Raw genomic sequence first — 17,781 nt, 5'->3', positions numbered from 1 at the left:
GCTTAAATTTCCTCTTTAGTGTTGTCTCTAATTGCTCTCATTTGCAGTCTTACAGTTTCTGTCCCAAAGCAAACCATCTCTTTTGGTAATGAAAGACCTCAAGTGATGACAGTAGTTTTAAAAGAACTCAAAATTATTAAGGAATACATGCAAGTTATACCAATGACACTAAATATTATGTGGAAATTTTGACATAGCACATTTTAGTTTGTCATTTCATTTGAGTCATCACCACCCCCTAAAATGTAGACTTATCTGTCATATTCTGTTTGCTGCTATAGTATATGAGGTAAGAGAGAAACATCCCCAGGGAGGGGAGGTTCAAATCTGCTGTCGTTTGTTCTGTTTGGCTGTACGTGTACAAACTCCCACAAAAATGAAACTAGCAAAAAAAAAAATCCAGAAGTCTTGCACTAGAAGAAACAGAGTGGACGCAGCAAATAACTTTGGGTCAGAAATGGCTGCTGCTCGAAGTGAAATGGGGCTTTTTTTGATCAAGGTTGAGGCTGTCTTTTATCCTTAAGCAGTGAAGTGAAATCCTGAATTGCTTTCGCGTGTTCCAGACTGAAACTGAGCAGGCTGCCAGTGTGGTTGGTGGTCGTTCACCCTTGGGCACTGCTGTCACGCGGGATCACCACGGGTGTTTGCTCAGGTGTGCTGTGGAAGCTTCCATGTTCACGTGCCCGTGATGGCCTCAAAGTTTTGGACCCCTTTGGAAGGCAGGGGGTGCGAGCCCCTAGTCACCCAAAGGCTCTCCTCAGCTCTACTCATGTTGTACGTGACAGCATAATGCTGTTTTTCCATGTGCAAACCAGTGGCTAAATTTTTTCTTGTTGAAACTTGGAAATGAATGTTAACGTGCTGATGTGAAATAATAGAACTTTTTAAATAACAGATGGCTTCATTCTCCATGCCTTCATTTATAGATTACAGGATTTAGATTCGTGCCAACCAGAGCTTTAGGCATCAAAACAAATGTTGAAATTTTTTAATCGCCTATTAAAAATCGTGTTCTTTGCAACTGTTTATTAAGAGATGTCTACTTAGAAAACTTTTGCACAAGTGTTGACATGTGCCTTTAGCCTGGTTTAACCTATGACTGTTGGTAATTTTTTTTTTTAATAGACAAAACCACAAACAAAATAAGACTGAACACTGTAACTGAGGACTGTCACTAGAGGGCATTGCTTGCTGGAGTTTTCTGAAGTCAAACCACGACCTACCTGTATTGGTCATTTTACAGAAACTGGCTTTTACTCTGCCATATTGATCGCTTAATACATAATAATCGTTCTATGTTAACCCCTTCCTTTTAAGAAAGGAATAATAGGAGGATATATTCCTGTTAAGCCTTGTGCTAAATTGTAACAGATGCAGATTTTTCTGAATTTGTCAGGTGTGGTTTCACACACAGGGCAAACCTGTACTTCAGTTTCAATAAAAGAATGGCGACTCCAAAGGTACTTGTATTCTTCAATTCTTAGAATTTGTTGATGAAGGACTGTGATAAGGAGTCATAGGGGGGGAGAAAAACGTGTTTTCATAGAACGATTCAGGTTGGAGAAGACCTCTAAGATCTTCTACTCCAACCTTCAATCTAGAAGTGACAAGTCCACCGCTAAACAGTGCTAATGTGTTCTATATCTACATGTTTCTTGGAGACTTTTTTGAGTAGTTGAGGATGGTGGCAGAGCAGTTACACCACTTAAAGGTCTGTTCTCAACCAAGACAGGAGAAAATACCTACCTTTTATTTAAGGAATCAAAGTGTTATGGAAAGCAAAACGTACTCATGGATCAACTGCGTGTTTCTGTTTTCAGCAGTGGTGTGCTTCAACTTTGTAAACCAGGCGTGCTCAGGAGTTAGGGCAAACCTTGTATTAATGGGTATTTCCATCAAAGATTCCAGTATTTTGACTCATCTGCCAGCTTGCTTGCTGTGGCATTTAGAAAATGTATTTGTTTTGCAGAAGGGCAAATAAGGTTCAAAAAAAAAAAAAGATAATACTGACTTCAAACATACATGTGCTAAAGAAAGCACACCGAACGTTGCTAAAATCTTGTCAAAATGGTGGTGCTATCATTGAAAACTACCTGTAAGTGCTAATGACCAGGTTGTTTTATGCAAGATTACAAAGAAGGTAGTATTCATTGCAAGGAAAAAAAAAGTTGAAGTGAATCTGAGTTTGATAAAGTACCTTAATGCTGTTGTGGTGTGACCCTGGCAGGCAGCTGAAACACAGAAAGCAGCTCTGACCCCACATGCGCACACACTCCCCCCCAGCAGGGAGAGAGGGAAAATTGGAAGGAAAAAAGTGAGAAAACTCTTGAGTCAGGATAGAGAGAATTAACTACAGAAAGCAAAAGCAGCACACACAAGCAAAGCAAACCAAGGAATTGATTTACTACTTCCCACTGGCAGGCAGATGTTCAACCATTTCCAGGAAGGCAGGGCTCCATTGCGTGTAACAGATACTTGAGAAGATGAGTCGTAACTGCAAATGTTGCCCCCTCCTCCTTTCCACCTTAGCTTTGGTGGCTGAGCAGGGTGTCAGGTGTATGGTATGGGATACTGCTTTGTTCAGTGTCCTGGCTGTGTCCCTTCCCAGCTTCTTGCCCATCCTCACCCTCTTTTCTGGTGTGTCAGTATGAGAAGCTGAAAAGGCCTTGACCCTCTCCAAGCACAGCTTAGCAAAAACTAAAACATTGGTGGGTTATCAACACTGTTATGGTCACAAATCCAAAATGCACGACCATACAAGCTGCTGGGAAGAAGCTAACTCTGTCCTAAAACGAGTACACACAAAAAAAGTGAAGAACTGAAAGAGATGAATCTAGTCTTGGCTGGTTTTCTGAACATGCCAGTACTTGGAGACTTAAAAAAGAAAAAAAAAAAAAAAAAAGTTATTTTGTGGATTTTTTTTAACCCTGAAGTCTTTGTTTGTTTGTTTTTTTTCACTCTGCCCACAACGGAATTGAATGTTCTGTTTGAGATACCAGTTAGATCTGGGATTTAATAATGCTCAGCTGTGGTTGGATGCATAATGAAATGTGTGTTTTTTACTAAGAAATCTACTACTATCTCCCTACTGTCAGTTTTTCTGGGTTTGTATTTTTTTTGTTGTTGTTCATGCATTTTTTTTGTTTTGTTTTTTGTTTGTTTATTTATTTTAACAGGTCTGTTGCCAACCCCTTCTAGGCCAGCATCAGTTTCTTAATAGCCTTCCTCATATCTTGGTTTGCTTTGATCCTTATGTTATGCTCATACCTTGTGTTTTTAATATCTAGCAAAGATAGCCAGAGCTGTTCTGTATTAATCCTTGGTATGCTGCAGGTGGATAGAGGGAAGAGCAACAGCTACACGAATCACTTCATTTTTCAGGGCATTCCAGTAGAACAAGGAAGTGCTGAAGTGCTTTGTCTCTTGCTGTTCTAAGAAAGATTAGGGGAAAACTTGCTGAAAGCCTAAGGAGCAAAACATGAGTCCTCCAGTGCTGGCAGCACAATCTTGTAAAGCTTTGTGAACTGAAAGATGATAGGCACAGTGCTGGGAGTTGTAAACCAGTGTTTGATCTGCTACTTCCCTGTCTGATACCAGCATTCACAGTATTTTATTCTTTTGTTTTGCAGTTCACAAAAATGACTAAGACTAGTGGCTTGTCAGAAGACATCGTGTGGAATTGCAAGATCCTGCTGAAGGAGAGGGACGTGGTTCTCAAGCTCATGAATAAATGTGAAGACATTTCAAATAAACTAACAAAACAAGTAACTAAAATTACTGAAGATGGAGGATGTGGATGGAACATAGAGCAGCCTTCCATTCTGAATAAGAGGTGTTGTTATTTGTTAAATATTTGAAAGGGTGTTGGATAGTAAGCCGTGCTTGAACGTCAGGATTTTCAAAATTGTCCCCTCTAAAAGCAGAGTTGTGTTTGCTCAGCAGCTCTCAGGGATCTCGCCAGGGATGCATGTGCAATGCTTGAGGGAATGCAACAAATGTTTTCGGGTGCATCAGGAAAGATAAGGATTATGAACATAAAATATATAACAGTGTAATGGCACCAATTTTTTATGAACGTAGAATTTTAAGTGATGAGATTGCAAGTTGTCCCTGTCTTCCAGACAAATGAACAAACAAAACTGCTTCGCTAACAGAAAGCCTTGTGTGTCAGACGTCAAATGACAAATAATCTGGGCAAACTTGCAAAGGTTATCAGCTGCACTGGGGACCTCAGTCAGAAAGTAGATACGCAAAGTGATCTGGAACTCTATACAGTGGGAGGAATGCAGGGGGATGCCCTGGAGGAAAGGGTTTCTTCCAGGCAGATAAATTGGTAATAGAGAGTTGAGGAGGATTGGAAATAGGTGACAGGCAGAGGAATGGGATGGGACAAATTTTTGAAAAGGTTAGTAAGTGTGGAGTTTAAGTGGCCAGAGTAGAACCTAAATTAGGCTTTGTAAGGTTTAGTGGTAAGTAGCAAAATAATTTTTCTAGAGTGAAAATAGAAGCAGAGAGGGAAAGGGAATTGTGTGAAGGGAGCTTATCAGTGGTGGTTTGTTTTGTTTTGGTCTCTTTTGGCAAAAAATGCAACAGTAGGCGATTTGGTGGAGTGTTTTGTGGATTGTGTGTGTTTTCTGTTTGGTGTCCACACTGGCACTAATAACTATTGCTTCATATTTTAAAAATTACTGGCTGTGTAACGCTTTTTAACTGGTTGTCAATCAATAATTTAAAAGAAAGGATTTTATTGTAGTGTTCATTTTGATTGTTTAACGCTTATGAGAATTCAGATGCACTTCTTAGTTCAGAGATGCTCTTTGGTGTTCAGGTGATGAATTAAATAGTTCATGGTTTTTCTCTGGATTGGAGTAAAATACAGGCAGCATTAAATTTGCCATACTCTAATGAACATAAGTATAAAACTGTTTCATGGCAAAACAAACAAAAGATGGTAACATGGTAAACCTGAATTATTATTATTTTTTAAACAGTTTGGAACTGAAGCCATATCAGAAGATTGGTTTGAACTGGTTAGCACTTCTTCATAAACATGGATTGAATGGTATTTTGGCTGATGAAATGGTAAGTGTGAAACTGGTTATTTAAGGACTGTTGAAAGTATTGTAAGTGACTTTGTTATAATCTGCTTAGGACTTGGAAAAAATGAAAGAATTTGTCATTTATTTTTAGCTAACACGAATCACAGTTTCTCCAAATGTTTCCCATATTTTTTTTTTCAACACAAGTAGTTGCTGAGCTCTCAACTTGAAAGTAAAAGGTAACCTGAGATTCATGGACAGTGATAATTACAAGTCATATGATGTCATCTGATGGAAAGGAACCAGTTTGTACCACAAGATCATCCTTGAACCATTTATTTTCATAGCTCTGTGCAAATAAATACCGTTCACTCTGCTTGTCCAGTGTTTAGCTGTAGTGAGCCCCTATCTTCTGCATTTCTACATCACTTTGAAAATAGTTAAATATATGGGGAGGGAGTGACAAAAACAGCACAAGCCTTTCCTGCTTCTCCAGCATTTTGACCATATATTGTCAATATGCCCCTCGTGAGTTGCAAAATTAGAGTTTTGTTTGAGGTTTTGAGTGTCAACTGATTTTAATCCTGGCTGTCTTTCGTGTTGTGATAAACTGAGTGAACAGATTGATTTGCTTCACTAAGCCATAAGCAGCGTTTCACAATTTATGTATTTTTTCATACCTGTTAGCACCAGTTCATTCTTACTTTCTGGTAGAGAAGATGAAATTTCAAATCCATGGTGCAAAAGACAGTAAAGTGAGCACTGGTAGAAATGTAAGCATATTGCAAACAAACATGATTTCCCTATTAAATTCCACTTTCAGAAATAGCTGAACTGTCATTTGCATGATTGGTTCAGATGCAAGGAAATGGTTAGTTTCCAAATGAGCTGTTGTCTGAACCACAGTTTCTTGAAGATTTGAGGGATGAACTGAAATGAAAAACTTCATGTGTGATGCAGGTTAATACCTGATGCTCAGATGTTGAGCTGAAAAGATAATTGAGTTTGACTGGAGCTGTACTTGAGAAGGAAATGTCTTCCGAAAATAATGCTGATTAATTTTTTGCAGATCTGTAGTCTTTAGTTAACACTGACTACAGTGTAATCATTTTAGGAATATGAAACACTATTATGTTCTAGAAACTATAAATTTTGTTTAAATTGATTTTTTTTTTTTTTTCCTCCTAGGGCTTAGGAAAAACAATTCAAGCTATTGCATTTCTGGCTTATCTCTACCAAGAGGGCAATAGAGGTCCCCACTTGATAGTCGTGCCAGCTTCAACATTAGGTAAGTTGTAAGCCTCAAAATTATTCTTTTTTTTTATTATTATTATTTTTTTTTTTTAAGAAAGAGACTGGGGAGGTAACTGGATGGGCTGTCAAGTGAAGATAATACTTTCATGAAAGAAAACAGTTTCCTTGTGGTGTGATATTCAACTCCATAAATCATCTGAAATGGAATGTAATCTGTACTAGAGGCATGCTTGTACTGAATTAATTAGAGCATATTAAATAAATCCATATTAAGTCTGTCTGCTTCGCAAAACAAACAAACCTGCATGTTACAATTTGATCTTGTTTAGCTAAATCTTTTACTGAATATTGGCTGAAATTTCTAGTCTTCAGATGGTGCTTCATTGCATTCAAAATATTCAATGCCTTTTTCGTCTTTGCATAGAATCTTTAAAGGCAGATCAAAATCCTAAAACAATTAAGCTAATAGTGTGTTTTGGTTGTTTAATGACATCGGTTGAAAGTACAAAGAATAGAGTGGAAAAAAATACATCAACAAAGCTGATGAGTTTTAGGAAAAATTAGTTCTTTGGAGTTAAATTGGGTTTATTGAATGACTAGGAAAAAAAGCAGCAACTTTAACTTAGGAAGAAAATACTGCTCTTAATTTCTGAAACCAATACTTTTTTTTTTTAACGCATCAGAAAAGTTGTTCGACATCACTTCGAAATTGGCATTATTGGTATGCTTTTAAACCTACTAGAACCCAGGTTTTCAAAATCTAAGGTGTTGTAAATGAGTGCTTTTGTGAAGTGAGCTGTAGAGGCTTATAAACTGTAGTGGCAGCTTGGGCAAGCCAATATTATTTGATGCTGTCAAGCAGGTAAAGCCTGGGAAGCGGTCTGCCTATAGTTTCTCTGATACTTTTCCATTGAGGGGTCTTTTCATCCCTAGCTTGGGTCCAAGTGGCATTTACCAGAAATCCCCTTCCTCAGTGGTTTGTGATTGTTTGAGACTAACCCTCACGCACAGTGTACTGTAAAGCACTTTTCCCTTTGGCCTGATAACATTATCAGTGGCTGCTTTGATGGCTGCACACCTGGGACTGCATAGAGTTAGGAAGCTTTCCCAATTCCCAGAGGCATCGTATTTCCTGATGAAACACTTCTAAATGAAAACGGTCAATAAATTAAATGATTGCTTCTTGAGGAAATAATGTCTGGGGGAGAAATCAGGCTAAGAAGTAATGAAATGCAGTAGGTACTTGTATTATTTTAGACCTGGTAAGGTGGTGGCTGTAAACCATGTGTATTTGATTTCAGCAGGAGTTTGGAGTGTAATTTAGTTAAGCAGTAGGAAGAGTCGCATGAGAAAGGTTTATTTATGTTATTTTCGAATTGCTGTATAAAACTTCTGAAACCTCTTGAAGGAAGACTCTAATGGTTCCTGCGTTGTCAATTGTTGATTGCTTAATTTCCCTAAATGCTACCATTTCTCCAGTGTTTAGAAAGCAAATTCTCTCAAACGTTAAGAAGTATAAGGGATTTGCATTAAGATCAGGCTTCTGTTTTAATGCTGAGGTGCATTTGGAATTATGTAAGATGTGAGTATAAATAACCTTGTCTTTTTTTAAATGATGTCTTACAGATAACTGGATAAGAGAAGTTCATCTGTGGTGTCCTGAACTGAATGTCCTTTTTTACTATGGTGAGGAGTGCAATTTAGAAATTAATCCAAGGATACAGTTGGTTCCATGTACAGCCTCAGCAGACATGAGTTGTTCATAGAAGCATTATTTTTAAGTAACTGTTTAAATACAGATATTTAATACTGATAGTATTCCTTTATACCATCTTAATTTTTATATGCATTAAAATTAAATGTAGTTGTACTCATGTAGTGTTTTGTCCTTCTATAGGATCCCAGGAAGACCGGAAACATCTCCGGGCAGACATTAATAATAAAGTTGTAGATTTCAATGTCATTGTAACTACGTAAGTACAATAGTTTAAAAAAAAAACAAACAAACAAACAAAAAAAACCAAATTAGTTAGCATCTACTGACCTCTAGTGGTATAACAAAATTAGTTATCTGCCAGTTATATTTTACTGAAGACCATGAGGTTTTCCTCAGTCTTTCTGCGTGGTGTTTGGCAAGAGCCAAAGGCAATTGGGGTTATTTTTTTCAATGTCACTTAACAAGGGGTGTGTAAAGCATGTTGACCTATCTTTGCTTTGCATGTGAAATTCAGAGAACAAGTAATGAAAAAGCAATGTTTAGAATTCGGTAATGGGAAAAGGAATTTCATTTTCTTTTCAAGTAATGATAAAAAGATGTTTATTAATGCTGTAGCAGGTACTGTGTTTTTGTAAAAGTTTGGTATGTGTCTTGTGACTTGGAAAGTGTTGCAAAAAGCATTGACTGATAACTCACATGGCTGATTACTTCTAGGCAGCTGTAGTTTAAGGCCCCTTATGTTTCTTTCTGTAACTCTTAAAATTAAAATTATAATTTATATATTCTATATACTAAATTATATTATATATAATATAATATATATATTTAGTACATGTATATAGAACATAATGTAGTTGTGGTAGCAGAATGTTCATGTTAAATTTGCATTTAATGTGCGTTTTTATGATGAATTCTTCTGACAGGTATAACTGTGCAATTAGCAGCTCAGATGATCGAGGACTGTTTCGCAGGCTGAAGCTTAACTATGCAATTTTTGATGAAGGTCATATGCTCAAGAACATGAGCTCTGTACGCTACCAGCACCTTATGACAATTAATGTAAGGGACTTAGTAATAACCCCCTCAACAAACAACTCTTTTTACTGTTCTGTCATTATGGGTAGTGGGGAAACAAAAGAAATATTGATTTTAAAAGTCATAGATAGATCGTGGTCCAGAACTTGGTGATGTGCAGGTGATGTTGAAATTTCAGGAGTAGATCCTGCATTATAAGCTCTTTCAAGGGAAACGACTTTGCAAAAAAATGTAGTTAATATCTTAGAGCATCATTACAACTAGAGTAGTAGTTCAGTTTCAGTGTTAAGCAATTTCCTAGTTTAAGCTACAGTAAAGATTATAAAATTGCTATTCTGAAAACAAAAATGACTCATATAAAAATGTTGTAGTATATAAGGATGTATTCTGATAGGACTACAAAGGAAAAGCTAGCTTTAAAATATTTTTTATTGTAGCTTGCACCCTAAGTTAATAGCATTTAAGAGAAAATTTGAGTACAGCCCTTTTTCTAATGACTGATTTAGCGCTGTAGTATTGGTACAATAATAATATCCTTACCACTTGAATTACTACAACTTATTTTTCAATATTTTTGTTAAATGCATTTTTAAGAAGCTGATCTCTAAGACTTTAAATTGTGACGTGTACTTGCAATTCAAAACTTGTTCTTAAAATATTCGATTTCCTTAAAGATATGATATGTGGGCAATGAAAAAAAAACACAGGGATTTTCTTACATCTGGATTATGCTTCTTGAATAATCTTAAATTGTTCTGAGGTCAATTGCCCACAGATCGCCAAAATATCTTGTTGACTTCACCAGGAAATAGTTCCATGAGATTTAAGTATATTTTAAATTTCAATAGTTACAATTTAAGTTCACTTTCTCAGTTCTCCGTGAGCTGTGTTGCTTCTTCTAATACTATTTTTAATCCATTTGACTAATTTTTCTTATTACTATTTTTCACTTCGGATGAATAGGCAAAGAATCGCTTACTGCTAACAGGAACTCCGGTTCAGAATAATTTGTTGGAATTGATGTCTCTCTTGAATTTTGTCATGCCACATATGTTCAGTAGCAGCACTAGTGAAATCCGAAGGATGTTCTCTTCAAAAACAGTAAGTGTTGTATATTCTTTTCTCCAAGTTAACATTTTTTTTTGCCATACTTCTGTGTTGTTGATACCTTATGGAAACAGGTAACGTGATTACAAAATCAACAAAGTGAAACAATGAAATAAACCATTTCAAGTAGAAATATGTCATAACAAGATGTCTCAGAATGTTAGGTCATATTAGATCTGTCTCTTATGGCTCAGTTTCCCTAAAATCTAAAAAATTGACAGATAGCATTGTTACAGCTGAAAATTTCAAAATGCAATTGAGTTCTTGCAATATTTTCTTTAGAAGAGTGCTGAAGAACAAAGCATATATGAAAAGGAGAGGATTGCACACGCGAAGCAGATAATAAAACCATTCATCCTAAGAAGAGTAAAAGATGAGGTAAATTTTATTTTTAAAATAATTGTTCCATAGCATCAAAAAGCCTGATGATTTTTGGGACTAACATGATTCAGTGCTGTATTTCGTCAATGCTAGTTTTACCTGTTTATCTAAGAAAAGCAGGAAACTTGAGCTACTCTTCATCTTCCAGGAGTTTGGAATTAAGAATGTGACCTGCTGCTGCAATTTGATATTTAGATGCTCAGTATTTGTTGACTGTTTGCAGCTGGGAATTTTAGTTAAGAAAGATCACTGAAAGATTATTTAGCGCACTAAGCAGTCAAGTGAGAGATGTCTTCATTTTAAAATCCAAAACCTATCTGCTTCTATTTATAATGGGATGTGTAAAACACTGGAAAACTTTAATAATCTGAAAAGTGTATCTGTATCTTACTGTGATTCTTACACACTTAGTTGTCAGTTTGAAAAATAAATTACTGTGATTAATAGCAGAGTAGCTTCCAAGTATTGCATTCGTTATTTTGTGTGTTTTTTGAGGTGTGCAGGTCATGTTACTTGAGTAGTGTGTGTGAGATGTATAACCCAAAACACGTGCTTAATTTGTAAATCAGTCTGTTGACTCAGTTTCAGTTAGTAAAGTTGCAGCCAATGAAAGGGTGAATTAGAAGAAAGAGTACAATAGCTTAAAAGCAGGCTTGTAAGATAGCAGTCAGTAATTCCGTACAGTTTTTACATGCTACTTTTTTTTTTTTTTACTGTCAGGTCCTTAAACAGCTACCTCCCAAAAAAGATCTCATTGAATTATGTGCTATGTCTGAGAAACAAGAGCAACTCTACTGTGATCTCTTAAATAAGCTAAAGAAAACTATTAACAGTAACGGTATGTGATGGTGTCTCATTTGCCTTTGCTGGATTTCTTTTTCCATGCCTACGTTGCTGTTAAACGTGACTATAAAAATCTTTGCTTTCAAGAGATGTCTAACACTCATAGTGGCTATATTCCTTCTATAATTTTTTTTCCTAAGTCCAGTTAATAGGTGAAATATTAAATGTAAAGAATATTCCTTATAATATTCTGAGAAATAAAGATGCATTATATACCTGTGAGCTGCTTCTGAATATGTTATTCCTTTGTTGACAGAGAAAAACTCTGATATGGGAAATGTAATGATGCAACTTCGAAAAATGGCTAATCATCCTCTCTTACATCGTCAGTATTACACAACTGACAAGCTTAGGACAATGTCCACACTCATGCTCAAGGTAAGGCGATGAGATTCAACACAAGTTCTTAATTTTAATTTAGTGCAGCTTAAATAGACTTTGTCAGTCCTTTGGTCAAAAGTGCGTCTTTGCAAATCTTAATTCATTGTTGCTGCTTTTTTATTTCTGTGTCTATCCAGTGCTCTAATCAAGCTCTGTATGTGTTTTAACACTGATTCTTATATCAGGTGTTAGAATGGAGAGAACAGTTCTGGGACTGCAGTCATCTCTTCATTAGCACCCCCTTAATACTTCTTCCCTCCACCCCAAAACTTAAAACCAAAATACTTATGAAAAGGTTTTGGGAGGACACTTGAGTATATTGGTATTTGTTGAGTAGCAAGAAATCTAGGCTATACAGAAGTAAAATAGGGAATGTAAAATAAATACTGTACTATTAATTTTTTTCGTCGTATGGCTGGGGTTAATGCCTGTGGAGTTTGGGGAAAATTGTTGCTGTTTCTAAAGTACAAACAAAAGAGAATTTGGACATGCAGCAGGTACTTAAGGAAGTTGCAGCTGGCTTTGAGTATCTCCAGCTTGTTTAAAAATAAAGCCAGACAGGATTGGGGGAAGGGGAGAAGTCACCTATTGGTTTATGAAGGATTTTTGTCCCCTTTTTATTCCTGCTCATACCATCGTACTCTCCAGATGTGGCTTTTCTTTTCCTCTTTCTTCCAGGCATGACATCCCTCTACCCACCCTACATCTTGGGCTGGGCTTCCCATGTCTTCTACCATCTATCCAAGGATTGGATCTCCCTTTTAGGGAGTTGCCTCTTCAGGGGAAGAGATCTGATACGGGGGTGAAAGATCATAGGGCTTGATGGGAACTAGGTAATGACTGTGGAGGTTGAGCATATACTTCTTAGTTTTTGGTAGTACAAACTATTTTAAAAGCTGAATTGCAAAGTAACAATCCTCTACTATAAACCTGGGGTTCTAGACTTCATCTTTTGTTGCTTGCATGAGCCATGCTCTAGCATTTGTCCATGTCTAGTTGTGCTACTTTGTTTTTGTTCTTTCAGAAATTTTGGATGTAATTTTGTTTGTATTTTCTAGTCTGCTTAGCAAGGTTGTGTATTGCATTATTTCCCTTCATTTTTTTGCTAATAGGAACCCACACATTGTGATGCAAATCCTGACCTTATCTTCGAAGATATGACAGTAATGACGGATTTTGAACTACATTTGCTTTGTAAGCAATACGCTAATGTCAGTGACTTCAAGTTAGACATGGATCAGATCTTGGATTCTGGAAAGTTTAGAGCACTGGAACGTATTCTGTCTGAACTTAAAGAGAAGGTTTGTAGTACCAATGGCTGAAATGTCCTTTCCTGTCCATCTAATGGCCATCTCTAAAGAACTGTTACCATCTGCTCACAAGTAGCTGTATATGCAGGCCAGTTGTTTTTGTGCGGAGTATTACAGTGACTTAATGCGTGCGCAGTACTGCAGAACGGTACTTAATACTTGTAACGTGTAGTCCTACTTGTGCATTTATATAAACAACGAAGTTACAGAACCGAAATAAGAGTTCCCATTCTTCCAAGTGTTCATTCTGAGTTAACACAACAGCTGCTGTATCGATGGATAGTATTTCCACATCCATGAGATTTGAGTCCGACTTTCTTCTGGCAATTGAATAAGAGTGTATTACACTGACTCAGCATATGTTGTTGTTTTAATGTAAACAAAAGAGGTCACTGCTGTGAGTCATCTATTCAAACTGGCTAATTCTGCAAATAAGCATGTAGCATAATACTTCAGAGGATCCTGAATTTGCACAAGTGTGTGCTATTTGATGCAATAGGGTGCCACTGGTCTGTATCTTACAGAAAGTGGCATAAATTTAACATTTCTTTAATGAAAGTAAGTAAACACACTTTTTTTTTTTTTTACACAAATGATAAATCTTTTCTAGTTCATCATCTGTAATTCAAGTGTTTAAAAGCTTTTATTTTGCTTTGTCATTTCCAGGGTGACAGAGTTGTGTTGTTTAGCCAGTTTACCATGATGCTGGATATCTTGGAAGTTCTCCTAAAACATTGGCAACATAAGTATATTAGGTTGGATGGAAAAACACAGATTTCTGATAGGTATGTCACTCTTATCTATGATGAAGTCTATTTAAGATGAGTGAAGAAATGGATGTATGTGTGGTAGGAGGATGTGACATAACACCCTGGATTTTCTGAGGTATACATGTAGAATTCTGCAGTGGCTGGGAATTGACTCTAGTTAGGGCTTTAATGTTAAATTTCGGATTGTGTTATGGTAAGGCTGAAAGGGGAGTTTAGATGATCCGATTACCATCGTAGCACATCCAAATGGAAAACTTGCATCTTCAGCCCTAAAATATGTTTTGATTTGCTTGTGTGTCAGGATGATGTAACAAAAGCTCACCTTTAGAGATTCCTTTGAAGTGTAGTTTATTAAAGCAGACAGGTAAGCCCCTTTCATTCTTTAGGACAAACTGTTTCCTTTGTCCTTTCCTTTGTTCTCCTGTTCAACAGCTGAAAATGTTGCAGTGGTTTTCTTGTATTCGAGCTGCGATAGTTTTCAACTCTTTCCTGTTCTGTGACTTTTTGGAGATGCTCTTGCTTTCTTTTCAAAACAAAACTTTTTTTTTCTGTGATATTACTTACTTGCAGCTAAAATCTCAGGCTTTCTTTCTCTGTGATGTGCAGTTAGTCACAAACCTGAATTCTTTTCCTGTCCTGTGCCCCACAGATCTATTTGTTTTGCATACTTCAGTCCTCCCCACCTTTTTGCACCAGCTTGCTTATCATGTTCCGTGATGGTAATCCAACATTTTTGTCCAAGTTTCACTTCATCCTTTGCTATCAGGATGTCACTCTCAAAGTATGTTTCTTTGGTCATGCCTGAGGATAGTTGGTACCCTTTATGTCTAACTTTGGTATGGTTGGTACCCTTTATGTACTTCTGAGTTGCTTTGCAATACCACTGGCCTGTTTTTAAGGAGATCATCAACTTAACTTCTTCTCTTTCAACTTGAGAGTGAGAGTGTTGTTTTTTTCTAAGGCCTGATACAAATGTTCTTCTGTTCTGTAGGATACATCTGATAGATCAGTTCAATACAGATATGGGAATATTTGTGTTCCTCCTGTCAACCAAAGCTGGTGGCTTGGGAATCAATCTGACTTCAGCAAATGTTGTTATTCTTCATGACATTGATTGCAACCCATACAATGATAAGCAAGCAGAAGATCGATGCCACAGAGTAGGTCAGAAAAGGTAAGACTTCTTAATTATAATGTTTGTTTTTCTTGGAGGCAAGCTCTCAAAGCAGGACAATATTTTGATTTTAAAATTCCATTTTAAGCAGAGACTTACGTAAACCAGCTCTGGATTGCATGGGAGCATAATTGTCTTACAGTTAGAGTGCTTAAGCAGTAATTGCTTTCAATTAAGTGGTGCAGACAGAACGAACCTTAACTGCATCCTATTCCTTTATCAAATTCTCTATAACTTAAATTTCTGGTGCTAGAAACTGGCGTATATGAATGCAGATCTGATGTCTTTGGAAGTGGTTAGCAAAGCTCTTCGTCGTCTTCCAAAGATAACGAATCTCTAAAATGCTACACTGTCCTGAAAAGTGAATCAATCATCTGCTTTAGAATCCTCAGTAAGGAATAAGTTGTTGTGGGCAATAGAATGTGTTCAGTAACAGATATTTTGACAGTAGTGTGGGACAAGGAGAAGTTCAGTTGTTTCTATTAGCACAGGTTTTTGAGACCACATAGCCCCTTCTGGTGGCTGAGTGTAAGAGGAAAGAAGTTCTCTGGAAGTACAGAGCACAGATGGTCCAAAAAGAAAAACTAGAAGTTCGAGTATTGCCCTTTAACCTCCTTGTTTTTAAACCACTGCCACCTGAGCAAAGGCCTGAGTCTTTCCCATTTGCACTAATCCAGAGAAACTACTACAATGTATTTATACTATTTTATGCTTTTTAGAGAAGTGAAAGTCATAAAGCTGATCAGTAAAGGGACTATTGAAGAATCCATGCTCAAAATCAGCCAGCAGAAGTTGAAGTTAGAACAAGATATGACTGCAGCGGATTCGGGTAAGTCTCCTGCTCATAATGATGTCCGCTTAAGTGAGTTAGGGAGATCACTGAAACATGTTATTCTGAAAAACAAGATCTGTGATTCAGATAAGACAATTTTGGTTTACGTTAAACTAGAAAGATGTATTGTGCTGACTTGCTGTGCAGTTGGACAGGAAGTGCTCTTGGAATCTGACACACAAGTCAATGCTAGATGCTTACAAGAGAGGATTTTGTACAGTTTTGGTATTCCAGACTTTTGTCTGAACACTAAACACTAATGCATGTTTTTATCCTTCAGGAGAAGAAGGAACCATTCCAGCAGATATAGCCACATTATTAAAAGCCTCATTAGGCCTCTAAAATGTAAATATGTTGTGGAATTCAAGGAAGAAAGGTAACATTGTACCCCAAGAACTCGTTCATAAAGTTCATGGTCACCAATAATGTAAATTTATAACTTTTTATAGTTTCTTCATTGTATTCCTCATGGTATTGATGATTTTTAACAGCAACAGCATTCTTTTGATGCTTGAAAACAGAAATAGCACAAATGTGCCAACATCAGATGCTGAAAAAACGTTATTTTCCAGGACATTTTTTAAAATGGGGACCTAAGTAGTAATTGTTTTAACAGATCTGCTACTGCTTAAAATTTGTCAGTATTTTTGTAATTATTTCTACCTCCAAATATATATATGAAATGACTGTCTGTTTCACTGGATTATGCGTGTAGATTTTTTTATATGTGCCTTATTTGACAATGCTCGAGTCTGTTTCTGCTTGTTTTGGTTCACTTGATGTACTGTACTGGTTTTGTACCAACTTGTTCAAATAAAAACTCCATCGATTAACAAAATGTTTTCATTTTGTGGTTATTGTGGGATGGGGGTTGATAAACTTGCATGTTATGTTTCCTTGCGTGTAATCCAAGAGGCAGCTTTAAAATGAGCTGGAATGCTCTATTTGACCTGGTGTGGCTTTATCCAGTAGTAGATAATATACATGTAGTAGATAATTTGTTATACTCGAATCAAAGTTGTGATAGAATATAGGTTATAAAAATAGTGCCAAACAGAGCTCTCCATCCAGAGTGCAATCTGAAGTCTTTCACTGAAGAAGAGAGTGGAAGCTGAAGAAGGAAAAATCTGTGAAGAGCTACAACAAAATGCAAGGAATCGCAAAAGCAGGTAGATGTGAATACACATCTCTGCTTAAGATTGGACCTTGCTTTCATTTCTGCCAATAACTGTTTAATCTCTGAACTTCTTGATTTATGTCACTTCTGTAGTAACATGAAAAGGGGGGAGGTAAGTAAGGGGAAGCACTTTCCCGGCATTGTTCATTTGCAGCCCAGAGGATTACCCAAGTCTGTTGCGGTTTACCTACTTAAAACAGACAGTGGAGTCCTCTTGCAAGCACTTGTCTCCCCTTGAGTTTGGGTAAACTGCTTGCATCTACAACCCACCCTGTTGTTAGCAGTTCCACATACCTGCTTATCCCCTGGCTGGAAGAACAAACTGTTTATTCATTCGTTTTGTTCTACACCTGTTTTCACCCTTGCCACCATTGTTTGTTGCCTTTACTAGAAGAGATACTGAGCAATTGAATGTTTTTGCAGCTGGAGAACTAGTACTGGGGTGGGCAGCAGCTCGGCTGGGCAGCTGCATTGTTTGTAATGGTGTAACAGGAACAACAAGTGTTTGAGAAGCGTGAAGATTGTTGACAAAGTGGGTAGTTCCTCTTTGTATTGGCTATGTCCTTAACCCTCCCAAACACTTCTATTCCCCTTTATTCTGGTTTCCTCCAGCACTGAAAGTCAAAAAAAAAAAAAAAAATATATAGGTAAGATTACTTCTGTCCAGTAAGATTAATTTCTCTTCCCTTTGAGAACCCACCGGACATTAATTGGATTGATGAAACACTTCATTAGCAGTGAGGGAAAGGTGGCTGGAGCAA

General features: G+C 36.9%; 1 protein-coding gene across 1 annotated transcript in view; it reads left to right on the top strand.

The window, feature by feature from the left end:
- The window catches only part of SMARCAD1 (SNF2 related chromatin remodeling ATPase with DExD box 1), a 42,595-nt gene extending 25,953 nt beyond the window's left edge, over positions 1 to 16,642 (top strand). The window contains exons 9-23 of the mRNA XM_084285454.1: positions 3,630 to 3,832; positions 4,992 to 5,082; positions 6,228 to 6,327; positions 7,920 to 7,979; positions 8,191 to 8,266; positions 8,934 to 9,069; positions 10,009 to 10,146; positions 10,435 to 10,530; positions 11,254 to 11,371; positions 11,633 to 11,754; positions 12,870 to 13,058; positions 13,734 to 13,852; positions 14,829 to 15,011; positions 15,731 to 15,840; positions 16,124 to 16,642. Coding sequence (XP_084141580.1) covers positions 3,630 to 3,832; positions 4,992 to 5,082; positions 6,228 to 6,327; positions 7,920 to 7,979; positions 8,191 to 8,266; positions 8,934 to 9,069; positions 10,009 to 10,146; positions 10,435 to 10,530; positions 11,254 to 11,371; positions 11,633 to 11,754; positions 12,870 to 13,058; positions 13,734 to 13,852; positions 14,829 to 15,011; positions 15,731 to 15,840; positions 16,124 to 16,185 — 1,803 coding nt within the window. The 3' untranslated portion in view covers positions 16,186 to 16,642. The remainder of the gene's footprint in view (positions 1 to 3,629; positions 3,833 to 4,991; positions 5,083 to 6,227; positions 6,328 to 7,919; positions 7,980 to 8,190; positions 8,267 to 8,933; positions 9,070 to 10,008; positions 10,147 to 10,434; positions 10,531 to 11,253; positions 11,372 to 11,632; positions 11,755 to 12,869; positions 13,059 to 13,733; positions 13,853 to 14,828; positions 15,012 to 15,730; positions 15,841 to 16,123) is intronic.
- The last annotated feature ends 1,139 nt before the right edge of the window (positions 16,643 to 17,781 follow it).

This window comes from Netta rufina, assembly GCF_964035555.1.
Source record: "Netta rufina genome assembly, chromosome: 4".
In the NCBI taxonomy this organism is placed as follows: domain Eukaryota; kingdom Metazoa; phylum Chordata; class Aves; order Anseriformes; family Anatidae; genus Netta; species Netta rufina.
The sequence above is the reverse complement of the archived record's forward strand: the minus strand, read 5'-3'. Positions and strand labels throughout refer to the sequence as shown.